The 13,808-nt window shown below is 38.2% G+C and overlaps 1 protein-coding gene across 1 annotated transcript; it reads right to left on the bottom strand.

Moving 5' to 3' along the window:
* Positions 1–4,642: 4,642 nt before the first annotated feature.
* On the bottom strand, positions 4,643–13,505 carry LOC144654717 (protein kinase C-binding protein NELL2-like). The gene is given in 10 exon segments (XM_078514942.1): positions 4,643–5,900; positions 6,713–6,921; positions 7,430–7,535; positions 8,307–8,423; positions 9,123–9,230; positions 9,627–9,659; positions 9,661–9,693; positions 10,077–10,371; positions 12,027–12,327; positions 13,328–13,505. Coding segments are annotated over 10 exon segments (1,356 nt in total). The 5' UTR covers positions 13,404–13,505; the 3' UTR covers positions 4,643–5,822.
* Positions 13,506–13,808: the final 303 nt, after the last annotated feature.

Genomic DNA, 13,808 nt, shown 5'->3' with positions numbered 1-13,808 from the left:
GATCAAATATAAAATTGGCATATGTCAAGAACGAAAGTTGTGTTTAATTGCTGGTTTCAGCTATCTAGACTTACTGGCGCCAGTTGGGCCTGCAAACAGCGCATTCTTAGTTGCATTCACTTTCCCATAAATATAGAATTTTCGCCGAGTTAAAAAAACTGCAAATTCTCCCTTTTCATATAATCTTCAACAAAAGTATAAGCAGCCATAGAGAGTGTGAATACTAGCAGTTATTTTTATATTTTGAAACTCCAATTTAAGGCTAAAACAAGGCGAAAATAACGCTCAAAAAATTTCATTTTCTTAAAATAAATGAACAAACACTACGAAGTAATGATGACGAAGCAGGGGTGCCAGTTGTTACCTACGAATATCATTAGTTAAGTTCAGAAGGCTTTTGTTGACATTTTAAATTCAAGGATACATAACGTGACTGTTTAAAAGCACATAGTAAATGAAAAGGACAGTTAATGTCAACTAAACTTACTTTTAAGGAAAATACTTTCTAGTTTCTCCTAAGCAGACGAAACGTTTATCTGAATTGTCTCACATGACATGGCGCTAATTGTTCACCATTACAGATCACGAAATGAAAAAGCGAAATGTTGTTCTTCTAACCAAACCGGGTTTAGCGAGTAATAAATTATTTGAAATGAAACCTACTATTTGGAAACTGGGAAACTGTTTCACGGTTGCAAATCACAATTTTTGGAGGGTGGCGATATTGGTTTTGAGTCGATGCATTAGTTTGGTAAATTTCGGATAAGCTGATTTTTCCCATAGCAACATATTCTCATTTTACAAAATTTAAAAGGTCTGTAATTGAACCAGTGCTTTGATTGCTTTTGGGTTACATTTAAAGATGATTGGTTAAGTTCAGCGAAAGCTTCTATTTATGTTAACATTCGAGTTTCAAGGAAAAATAACGTGACTGTTTAAAAGCACATAGTTAATGAAAAGGACTGCCGTTAACCCCCCCTGACAACTAAACTAAATTTTAAGGAAAATACTTCCTCTTATAAAGCAGACGAAACGTTTATCTGAATTGTCTCACATGACATGGCGCTAATTGTTCACCATTACAGATCACGAAATGAGAAGGCGATCAGTGTTGTTGTTTTTTTAACGAAACCGGGTTTAGCGAGTAATAAATTATTTTGAAATGAAACCTACTTTTTGGAAACTGGGAAACTGTTTCACGATTGCAAATCACAATTTTTGGAGGGTGGCGCTATTGGTTTTGAGTCGATGCATGATTTTAGTAAATGTCTGATAAGCTGATTTTTTCCCATAGCAACATATTCCCATTTTACAAAATTTAAAAGGTCTGTAATTGATCCAGTGCTTTGTTTGCTTTTGGGTTCCAAGTAGGGATGACGAAGGAGGTTTGTTAATGGTTACATTTAAAGATAATTTGTTAAGTTCAGAGAAAGCTTTTGCTTACATTTGAGTTTCAACGAAACATAACGCGACTGTTTAAAAGCACTTAGTAAATGAGAAGGACAGTTAATGACAACTAAAGTGACTTTTTAAGAAAATACTTTCTCGCAAACAGACGAAGCATTTATCTTAATGGTCTCCGCACATGACATGGCGCTAATTGTTCACCATTACAGATCACGAAAATGGCGATTAATACTTCCTCTCAAACAGGTGACACATTTTTTTTCGGAATTGCCCTCATATGGCGCCAGTTGATTACCTATTATAAGTCACGAACTAAAAAGGCGAAAATTAAAGGCGATCATGCAATGTTGTTTTTCTAACGAAACCGGGTTAAACGAGCAATAAATTGTTTGTTTGAAATGAAACCTACTATTTGGAAACTGGGAAACTTTTCACGATTGTAAATCACAATTTTTTTAAGGTTGGCGATATTGGTTTAATTAAAGGCGAATGAATAATCATTCTGGTAAATTTCTGAAAGGCCGGTGATTGTAATGTTTCCATTAAGAAGAGTAAAAAGGCTTCTAGTGATCAAGTGCTTTGTTTACTTTTGAGATCTTTTGATTTCCAAGTAGAGTACAGAAAGCTTTTATTGACATTTTGCCGCACTTAGTAAGTACGACAAACGGTCCTCTGAATACTGCAAACTGAGTCCTAACTAACAATGAGTTTGTTATAAATGTGACCCTCAACGGGAAAACAGGGACAAAAGTGAAAGCACGCTCACAACACGCTTCCACTTTAAAACATGCAAAATATTTCAAATTAAGCACGCTTTAAGTGTGTTCAGAAACTTGCCTCATTACTGAATTTTTTGTTTCACAGGACACACAAACACAATAAAGCGTGCGCAGCAGAACAAAGAAACGTGCAAAGCTAAAAAACAAAAGCTGCGTGCGAAATAACACAACACGCTAAGTACGCGAAAAAGCACACAAAGCATGACCAAGGTAAAAATAGTTGAAACAATTCTCAACCCATTTTCAACCCTCACTCTCGTCCGAATTTCTCACCAGCAAAAGGACGTTGGCCAGCAGCAATCCTGGGAAAAAAAACAAAGTTTTCATGCACGGAAAGCGAAACATCAGTGCGCGATGGAATGTTTTATAACATAGCGTGTGCAAGCCCTATCTAATTCCTATCGAGCGATCATGGTGTGTTTCGTTATCTATGCACGGCCGTGCGTATATAAGATGACGTGTGCATTTGCAGTTAGCTAAGTCGAGTTTTATAGCTGCAAGTTCCCGTCGTTTTCTCCGAGTTGGCTATAACTACTCGTAGCCAACAAGGGCGAATGGCATAATTAGCAAGTGTGAGAGTTTTCTTCCGAAGATTTCCCTCGAACAATCACCTCCAAAGTCGTCTACGCATCCTAGAAAATTGTGAAAACAATTAAGGCTTAAGGAAAGACCCGAAGCAATCGTTATTGTGCAAGCCGAACGAAGCAATGGTTTACAGAATTTTGTTAAGCCGGCGACACACTTGGCGATTTCATTCGCCAAATGTGCCCGCCCGGTGGAGCGATTTCGATTTTCGCCGATCGCCGCGACCAGCTTATAAAATCGCCGATATCTGGCATGAACTGATCGGCGATTAAATTTGGCGGCATTCGCTGGCGTTCAAAGTCGCCGCGATCGGCGAATAAAATCACCTAGTGTGTCGCGGGCTTAAGCTTACATGTTTACGGCCCCAGGGCTGTCATCAAGACTACTAAGTATTTAATTTATTCATTGCTGAATCCGAAACGAAAGTGAGCTGAGAGTCTAACAAGCTAATTGATGTAGAGGTACAAACTTTAGTGTTGAGCCTAATGAATGCATTAATCGTGTTAGTTTTCGTGTCTTTTTTGCTGCTTTTCTTCTTCATTAAGTCGCTCTTTTTGTACCTTTACAAGTATTTTGAAATAACATGTTCGCATCAATCCTTTTGTTTTGCGTTGTTGAGTTAACTACGTGCGGCCTTTTTGCAGTTTTGTGATTTTAGGAAAGTCACTGCCGATTACTGTACTTCTTGCTTATAAAGTTCGCCAAATTCGCTCTTTTCAGCCAACTTTGGAGTAGCTTTGTTATTAAAGATTTGGAACATGAAATCCCGCTTTTTATTTAATTTGTTGTGAAGACGCGACCTAAAGCTTTGAACATGAAATCCTGCTTTTTATTTGTTGTGAAGACGCGAACTAAAGCTTTGAACATGAAATCCCGCTTTTTATTTGTTATGGAGACGCGAACTAAAGCCTTTGAACGTGAAATTCCGCTTAACTTTTTATTTCTTATGAAGAAGCGAACTAAAGCATTGAACATAAAATCCCGCTTTTTATTTGTTGCGAAGACGCAAACTAAAGCTTTGAACATGAAATCCTGCTTTTTATTTGTTGTGAAGAGGCGAACTAATGCTTTTAACATCAAATCCCGCTTTTAATTTGTTGCGAAGACGCGAACTAAAGCTTTGAATATGAAATCCCGCTTTTAATTTGTTGTGAAAACGCGAACTAAAGCCTTTGAATATGAAATCCCGTGTAACTTTTTATTTGTTATGAAGAAGCGAACTAACGCATTGAACATAAAATCCCGCTTTTTATTTGTTGTGAAGACGCTTCTTAATATTTATCGGAGGAAAAATTAAGCATAAAAATTACTGTGAGAGTTTGCAATTTAAAGCAAAAGGCAACAAAGACTGGATGACGAAGCAAGTTTTCATTTGTTACCTAGGAATTTAAAACGTCTTTAACGAAACACTACTTCCGATGAGACAAAATACGATCGTTTAAAACCTGAGTGAGGTTGGATCAGCTAGACGTTTTTTACCACCGAAAATGTCTAAGAAGAATCCTTGGAATATTCTGGCCTTACACCATCTCTGACTGTGATCTCTATGAAAGAACTAAGCAGAGACCCATTTCAGAAACCGTAAGGATCTGGCGATGGAGATGGATAGGTATATCTTGAGGAGGGAAAAATACAACAATTGCCGAGTTGCCCTCACCTGGTCCCCTGAAGGTAAGAAAAAATCGAGGAAGACCCAAGATTTCGTGGAGAAGAACTGTGGAAGGTGAGCGTAAAGACCTGGGCTGGACTAGCTGGAATGAGGTGGAACAGCGAGCAAAAGACCGTGAAGATAGAGGACGTTTCTGGGTAGCCTTATGCTCCAGTTAGAGGAGCGAAGAGGATGAGTGAGTGAGTGAGGTTGGATCGAATGATTTAATAGGCAAATTATAGAATCACTTTATTATTGTTTTTAAAACGTAATCGCTACACAAAAATATATCAATACAATAAATTAAAGTACGAGTGATGTACGAGTTTGACGCTTACTACTGTTTACTTTCTATATAACAACTACTAACATCTCTTTATTCAATGTAATTAACAATGTCTTTTCTAGCGAAGGACGCCACGCAAATTTAATTTAAATGAGTCAAGTCAATCATTTACATACATTTTTTCAATCAGTAACTGGGACATTGATGAGTTAGCAGAACTACTCAGCTTTATGTCGCTTTGTTTCGGTGAAGTCTGCATACAAAAATGTTTAAAATGGCAATAAATGTTTATTTCTCTTCTTATAAAAAAGAACCAATGAGACACACCCCCTAATTAGTTACGAAGCAGGCTCTACAACAACCTAAAGCATAATCCTTCCATGCGCTTAATGACTAAGGTCGACGTTGCTTATGTTTGTTCTTTCGTAAAATAAACGAATGTCAGTTCAGCAGAGTTGATTTTTCTTTCACTGAGCGCGGTTCTGTCACTAGCGACGGCGTCAGAGTCGGAGTCGTAATCAGAAGCGCAGACCGTTACGATCTAGTGAAAAACAAACCGATGGATTTGTGAATAGTTTCTTATTCCGCCTAGGGCGGACTCCGTCGCTTATGATCTGGTGAAAACTAGGTTGTCGGAGTCGCACGTAGAAAGGAAATACTTGGAGGGATTGAGAACTAGCATTGTGACGGGTTTGTTCTTGTGCTTCTGCTTGTGACACCGTCAATCTACTGGATCATAAACGACGAAGTCATATAAGCGAAATCGAAAGAATTGATTGCTCTTGGATGTAAGCGCTCTTACGGTTCCGAATCCGTCGCTAATGTTTTTTTTTTTGCTTCTTTATAGCATAGTCAAGCATTGTTTTCTTAATAAGCGAAAATAAAAAATTGATATATTGATAATAGTTTAACTTTTAAAATTGGAACAAATGTTTTCTTCTACTTCTTCTTGCTGACCCATGCTCAGATTTTTTTATCATTTGATCCTGAAAAATATATATATAATAAATATATACAGTTATGTAAAACATAACGTCTGTGCTAACTATGCTGATGAATGATCGGTTCCTTATCCCGGATCTTGGTTCTCGTTATCCGGGAATCCTGGTCTGTGTTTTCAGCAGAACTTATGGCAGTTCATTTTCCCGCCAAGACATAAACAGAACTGGCAGGCGTCATCGTAAGATTCATTAGGCTGTTAGGGACACAGAAAAATAAAATGTTTCGTCAGTATAAACGTAAATACATGCAAACCTTCACTGACAGGCACCTTTCTAGGCTAGCTTTCCACAACGCCAAGCTACGATTCTCTTATTAAAACCTCCCGGCCACTTCTCTACAACGGTGATTTATGCTCAGTCACCACGGTATTTTTGTAGAGAGGTTCAATTGAAGACTAAAAAAATCACTGGAACAAAGAGCCTGACTCAAAAAAGGATCCAGAAAGCGTTAATACCTGCTCGGATTTTAAAACAAAGCGTGTCAGTATAAACGTAAATACAGGCAAACCTTCACTGACAGACACTTTTTTTAGGCTTTCCACAACACCAAGCTAGGATACTGCCTCCCGACCGTTGCGCCTATACATACACTTTTCTCTTATTAAAACCTCCTGGCCACTTCTATACAACGGTGATTTATGCTCTGTTCCACGGTTTCCGTTGTAGAGGGGTCAATTGAAGATTAAAAAAATGAGTGGAACAAACAGCCTGACTCAAAAAAGGATCCAGAAAGTGTTTATACCTGCTCCGATTTCATAACAAAGCGTGTCGAAGAAAACGTATTTTTTTTCTTTAAATCAAGCCACTTCCCCTTAGTACTATTCTCAACGTATTGTGTTTTTCAGCATAAATAAAGCACATTTTTTAGGTGATCATGATGGGCTTTCCGATGAATTTTTACTTCTTCAAACTGGAGTGCTTTCTGTAGAAAAATTTTTCAGGCGGAAATTTTTCCAAGTGAAGCCAAGGGATTTTATTATCATTTCAGTTGAATGAACTTCCCTACCTTGTATTCCTTTCCCTTGAAAAAACAGTTGCATCGAGCAGACGCGACGCATTTGTTGTCCTTATTCAACACCCGTCCTCTTGGGCAGAAGCAGCCTTCGGTGCATGATTTACACTGGGATCCTTGGCTCACAAAATCTTGATAAGTGGAACATGTTGTATCACAACCACATTTTTTGTAAACCTTTCCTGTTCCGCGACATTGGTCCTCTGAAGAAGAAATCAAAAGAAATTGCTCAATCAGTTTTATGAGAAAAACATACGTATTTATAATTTGAAGTGTCGTTTTTAGCGCGCTCGACTACTAGTTGAACGGCCCGAGTTCGAGTCTTGGCCGGGGCGCTGCGTTGGGCAAGACACTTTACTCTCAGTGCCTCTCTTCACCCAGGTGTATAAATGGGTACCGGCGAATTTACTGCTGGGGGGTACCCTGCGATGGACTGGCATCCCATCCAGGGGGGAGTAGCAATACTCTCAGTCGATTAATGCTTCGGAAACCGGGATAAGCTCCGGCTGTATGAGCCACTTGGTTCGGACACAGATGCTTGATTATGTATCGGTGTTGGGAAGAGAAGCAAATACTCATGCAAGTGGAAGATGATTTAAAAACCTCAACTACATTTAACGCACTAAGACAGTTTAAAAATGGAGGCTAATTAATTAAGGCTGGCATTATAAAATCAACTTTTAGCCTTTGCTATATAAAGCTGTTCAGTACCTTTGCAGATTGGGCAGCACTGTCCTTTGAGGGTTATCGTATCCCCAGACTTTCCACTACAATCAGGTTTGGGGCAGACTGGGGGCGAGCAGGTAGTCTTGCCGTCCTAAAACAAGAAGATGAACACAAATTATTGGTCAAAATTCATCTTGTGCACTGAACCAATAAGACGCTGAAAAGTCCTTGCACTACCATAAAGAAATAATGTGGCTATAACGGAAATTTTTAGGTCTGTGGTTAAAACACTTGTCTGTGGCCATTCATAAATGAAAACTATTGAGCAGTACTTTCATGTTGTACTGTTAACTATACAGTACAAGGTGGTTCTAACTTTCAAGTCTGTGGTTAAAACCCTAGTGTGTGATCATTTAAATGAAAGCTATTGAGCATTACTAGATCAGGTAGTATAGTTTATTTTGCTGTACAAGGTGGTTCTAACTTTCGAGTCTGTGGATAAAACCCTAGTGTGTGATCATTTAAATGAAAGCTATTGAGCATTACTTTCATAAGGTAGCATAGTTTATTTTGCATTACAAGGTGGTTCTAACTTTTGAGTCTGTGGTTGAGACCCTAGTGTGACAATTCTGTCTATTTAAAATATAGATCTATCGTGCCGTACATGGTGATTCTAACGTTAAGCTCGTGGTTAAGTCCCATTAGTTCAAATGAAAGCTTTCCTGTTATATAAAGTCTTTAACTTTAAATTCCTATAGTCTATGATCACTTCACATGAGAGCCATCAAACATGATGGTTCTAACATTTTGGTCTGTGATCTTTTCCCTATTGTGTGACCAGTCAAATGTTTATTCAAAATTGATTGCACCGTGAAATTTGAGTCAGCATTCTTAGGAGCGAAAAAGAATGTGTACGACTCACCTCACATTTACAGGTCTGGCAGCTGTCGTTTCCTGATTTCCATGTCTCGCCGTGCAGATATGTTTGACCGTTGTCCTTACAGACTTGACACGTGTACGTACAAATTACTTGTCCCCACTATTAACAAAAAAACAAAAACAAAACAAAACTAAAATAAGCTTTTTCAGATTTTTCGACAGTTGTAACACATGACGCCGAACGCATTTATTAAGAGACATTCTGGCACTGAAAGAGTAAAGTTGAAGTGTCTTGACAAAGAACACACCGACTAGCGCTTTTACTGAGAGGGGTGAGGGGGGGATAGGGGTGCGCAAATCCACCGATCCGTGCTATTTCTTGGCCAAATCCGTTTCGTTCAAATCCGAATCCACATTATTTGAATACTTTGTTTGGTATAGTTTCTCTGCAACCGACAGTAGATTTTTTTATGCCACTTTTTTTTAGGAAGTATCGCCTCCTGTGTTATAAATAATTGAGATGGTAAACTATTGCGTCAGTTCTTATTTTTACGAAAATTCCGCCAACATACCGATCGATCCGAAAACCTATTAAGCCCCCTTCTTACCCAAACAGCCTAAAACAAAACGCTATGAAATTACCCAAATGAGAAATAAAACTTTCCGTGAAGGCTTCTCGCCTGCATCCTTGAGACAAGTTAACTTTGATGGAAAGGCAAATAGAAAGACATCAAAAAGTAGGTCCTAGTTTAGCTTTGTTACTAGTTGTTTATCTTTAATGTGTTTTTGTTTTTGGTTTAACTCCTCTTTACTATTGTTAGTATAGTAATGATCCAATGCTCTTTGTGCGCAATCTCACCTTACACTGACACACGGTACATTTGTCCTTTGTCCAGCGGCTTCCATCTTCATACCTGAGCCCGCCCATCACACACTCCTTCGTTCCGACAAAATCTGAACATTGGCACTACAACAGAAGAGAAGATTTGTGTACAATGATTAGAATATTTAGTAGGCAAAGCGTGTGTTTGTAAGTGCAATTATAACACAGCAATAAAAAGGCACGACAAAGCCTTTTAGCATTTTTAAAGTGCCAAGAAAACCGTAATTTGACCACTGTTTCAGTTCACATAAAATTGTAGGTTTTGGACTGCAATTCCTTAGAGTTTCCACTAAATAAATTAGACTAGTCGCCCTCGTTTTCTATGAGCGATAGTCAACTGACTCTCAACACGGCTGCGCCTCGTTGACTGTTCTATTATAGAAAAATTCGGGCTCATAGTCTTAAAAGTTACGTTAAGGCGGTTTTCCAACTGGCCCAAGAGTTGAAGAACCCTTAATTTCCCTTGCACAGTTGCTTTACCTTTGCAGTTGTTTGACAATCGTCCTGGGTTGCATCCCTTAAGAAACTTTACGTCTTGAAGATCCCCCTGCAAAAAAAAAAAAAACTATTACTGTGTGTGCCGAGCCATGATTCAAGTAATCTGCGAACTTGACCTCTCTTACTTCTCATCGTCCTTGTCCCTTAAAAAAAGAAAAACGCTGGATCGCAGGTTATGATTCAAGGTTTGCAAAAAAAAAAACTTTTTTTTAAATTTCAGAACCCAGGAATCCTTAAACGAAGAAACGAAAAAAGAGGTCGAAAAGTGCTAGGAGAAAAATGATTTCTCGTACAGGGAAAAGCGAATTTAAAAGTTTTAGTTTAAAAAAAAAAAAAAAATATATCAGTTGAATTTCACAAGTGTGCAACAATTTTTTTTCTTGGAGAGATTTCCACCGATAGTCAATATCCATAAGCTTCCTTTCAGCTTACCCTAAATCTACCGGTGATTTGAGCAGTATTTTCCAAATAGACTTCGTAAAATTGTGCAAGACGAAGTTGGGCGTTCTGTGGGTAAGAAGCAATCTGATAATTGAAGGAAACCACGGAGACCATTACGTCGTCTACGAAAATCCTTAGCAAAGATTGGGTGTCCTGTACGCGAACCGCAACCTTGTGCCATTTTGTGAGGTCTAGGTATCTCTTAGTGCCTGTAAATGTCTTGGATGATCCTCCCTTCATTTGAATTGATGCAGAGATGGAAAGACCAGTGCCTTGACTGTTGGCACTAAATATAAAATGAAGACAACAAACAGAGTCTTTAGGTCTTTAAAAAGATAAGTATGTTTATGTGGTCATGCACTTAGCTTCATATCTCAACGAGATAACTAGTTTACAGGCATGCCACTGAAACAGAGAAAGGTATAGATATACAATCGACATCCGTTTCATCAAATCGAACCTTCAACCTGTTAACGATAATTTGGTTCGATAAATCGGGAGCAGAGATATCAGGGATCAGAAATGCAGGATCTGACTGAATAAAGCAAACGCAAGGAAATTTATTTTTGGTTCGAGTTATCGGGAAGTTTGAGAGATCGGTAGTTCACTGTACTTCAACTTCCTTGCTAATATATTTTACCTTTAAGAATCTTGACTATTTTCCTTTTGTCTTACGATGATTCCTTTGCAGATTATACCCTTATGGTGGATTTCCCGACGCGTAATTTTTTACGTGCGGGAAAATAGGACAATGTATGAACGACTTGGTGAACGTTTACGCAAGCCGTTCATACATTGTCTCTAATTTTTTCACGCACGTAATACGGTCGGAAATCCACCATTACACAGGTTTTAATTCATTATTTTTATTATTAATTTTATACGGCAGAGGTCCTGCGACAGTTCCCTTTCAGCAATAAATCTTGGAAACAACTACAAAAATATGTAATGTATTTATGATTTGTTCCTTTTGGCTAAAGGAAGTGTTGTTCAAACAAACGAAAAGGAGTTTACCGGTTGAATTTTCCTGTACAACTTTAGACTGTCCACAGCCTCTCGATTTTTCAACGCAAAAAAGCAAACGCCGTTTTGCGCTGGCGTCCAGTTCTCTCACCGTTCTCACCGCGCGCTCATCGATCAAAAAAAAAAACACGAAAAAAAGAGGGCTGTGAACAGTCTAGTACAACTTTAAAGACCTTACTCTGAAGAACAATCTGTACCAAATCTAACGGACTTATTCTTAATCTTTTCTGTCTTGGTTTTTATGCAGTGATACCAGTTGGCCAAATAGCAAAAAACCTATTGTCATGCTGGAACAGTACCTTACTGGAAGTAGTTGTAAATAAGCAAAAATATGGCTCTACAAACCAAACTCGGAAAATTTTAAAGTCGTTTTTATGTGCAGGGTTATATTAAACTTGCTCACCACATAAAAGCGTCTGCGAAATTCCCCGACTTTATAATTATTAATTATAATAATTAAAATTTGCATAGCGCAAGTTTCATAAAAACCCGCGATCAAATGCGAGTTCACTTCTAAAACTTTGCGATTTGCCAGATACGACTAACAAACTTGGCCTTTTTACTTATTTCGCTACATGGCCAATATCATAAGGTGAAAAAAATGCCTGGAAAGGACTATTTATATAAACTAATAGGGTAAAAAGAAAAATAGGAAAAAAAAAACACAAAGCAGAACTATGTGTCTAACCAAGGAGTAATGTATTGGACAAAAAAAGGATACTCCAAAACAATGAAAATATTTTTTTTCCAAGAGGGAGAATTTCGCTTCTTTTAATTGCGTGAAGAAATGAAAGATTTTTCCCAGTCTGAACCAAATCAGCTTATCAGATTTTGTATCAAACGGAAATACTGATCGATCTTTTTAAATAAAATTACAAACGCCGCAGAAATTAAAAGTGAATCAAACGTAGCACTCACGAGACGATTAACTTGAAAAACAGCTCATGTCCATCTTGTGAAGAAATCGAAACAATTGGGTTGTCGTCGTATTTGGAGTTTTTATCAATCTTGAAGAAAGCCGAGACGATGAAATCATGGCTGTCATGGATCAGTTTATCGGTCTGTTCAAACGCCTTCTGACTTGCTATGAGGTGAGATGTCGAGGAAGCGAATCGATACGCGGCACTTTTGTCGTGTTGTCCTGCGGTTTTCGTGACTCCTGTGAACGCTTTGTCGCCAAGTCCCACTGCTTTGAAAAGATCGATTTCCTTGGCCAGATCTGTAAAGAAAAAACGTTTGAAATTCTTTATAGGAGCGCGCAACCAGGCGTAAGACGAAGTGTGAAATCCAAAAACTTGTAAAGAATCGGCGTTTCAGCCCGTTTCATACTCCGCCGGTTGTATTGAAATAAAAATAAGATTTTATATGTCTTTCAATATTTCTCTCTATACAAACAATCAATTGATAGTTGACTTCTGAAAGCAACTCAAATCAAATATTCTTATCTGAAGAATAAATAACTATTGTTTATTTCAGTATAATGTAAAATCACATAAAGTTATTTCCGTGCAAATGGCCTGCGACATGAATATGAATGACTGCGTTAAGCAACAATGGGGAAATAAGTTTCAAATATAATTTCTATTTGGTAAACACGTTTTGTAAAAGGTTCTACAGTATCTGGTCTTCTTCGAGCCAAACAACGGCTGCGAAGGAGATTGTGAGTCTCGACTGACAAAAATGTGATCAAAATTCTTGAAATGCAGAGATTTAGACCTTGCGCAATTCAATCTGTTTTGTAAACCCACCTATCCTTTCTGAACTAAGGCACCATTAAACATACAGAAAGGCTGCTATAAACGGTTTTCTTAAATTATTACAGTTGTAAAGGCTGAAACCGTTACCCTTCGATAGAGTCTCGATACTCCAAACGGTTGCTCGAATTGTAAACGTAGCCAAAGACATTGTTTTTCCATAAAATATTTCTAGAAAGCGTTCCACCTCGGGCGTTCTACACTTAGTTTAGTTTATTGATCATGCTATAATAACATAACCCTAAGCCCTAAGATAAGAGTATGCAATCACATTCTTAAGTTTCGACCTTGCTTGGGACTAAAGACCACTAAACAAATCAGTACAGACCTAATTTTGGCAGAAGGCATTATCTTTATCTTCTTTACCTCTAAATCAATCGGTCACCCGACCCGCTTATACGTTTTCTACGTCTTGAAAGTTAGATTATTTACAAAATAATGTTTTCACTGGCAATCAGGGCTTACCTTGGTTTGCCGATGTCCCCTCTGTAAGGAAAAACACCAGCATTGCTGCAAAAATCATGTCAAAAACCCGTGCCATCGCTGCGTCTTAATATGCGTTGTTGTATACTCGAGTAGCCTTTCCCAAACTGATATGCGTGTTGGTGACTCCTCTTATCTGTCTGTCGAAACAGTCAATTAATGGTCGTATTTATTCAATACGCAACTTGAGAAACAATAGGGAGGGGCGCGATCCAATAACCTTTGTGACGTAAATCTCTTGTCACACAGGACAGGAAACATTGAAACGACGTAATGGCCAGTTTTGGAAATATTTGGACACAGGCACAACAAAAGAAACAACCACTTATGAGCAAAGGAAACAATGTGGTTTGGAAAAATCTAACAAATCGGATTTGACACCGCAGTTCTTTTGCACGAACGTGCAAACGTGCGACAATAACATTTCATTTCGCTTTCATCACAGGAAATAGCAAGCGTTCTA

This window comes from Oculina patagonica, chromosome 5, assembly GCF_052425735.1.
Source record: "Oculina patagonica isolate OP01 chromosome 5, crgOcupat, whole genome shotgun sequence".
Classification (NCBI taxonomy): Eukaryota; Metazoa; Cnidaria; class Anthozoa; order Scleractinia; family Oculinidae; genus Oculina; species Oculina patagonica.
The sequence above is the reverse complement of the archived record's forward strand: the minus strand, read 5'-3'. Positions and strand labels throughout refer to the sequence as shown.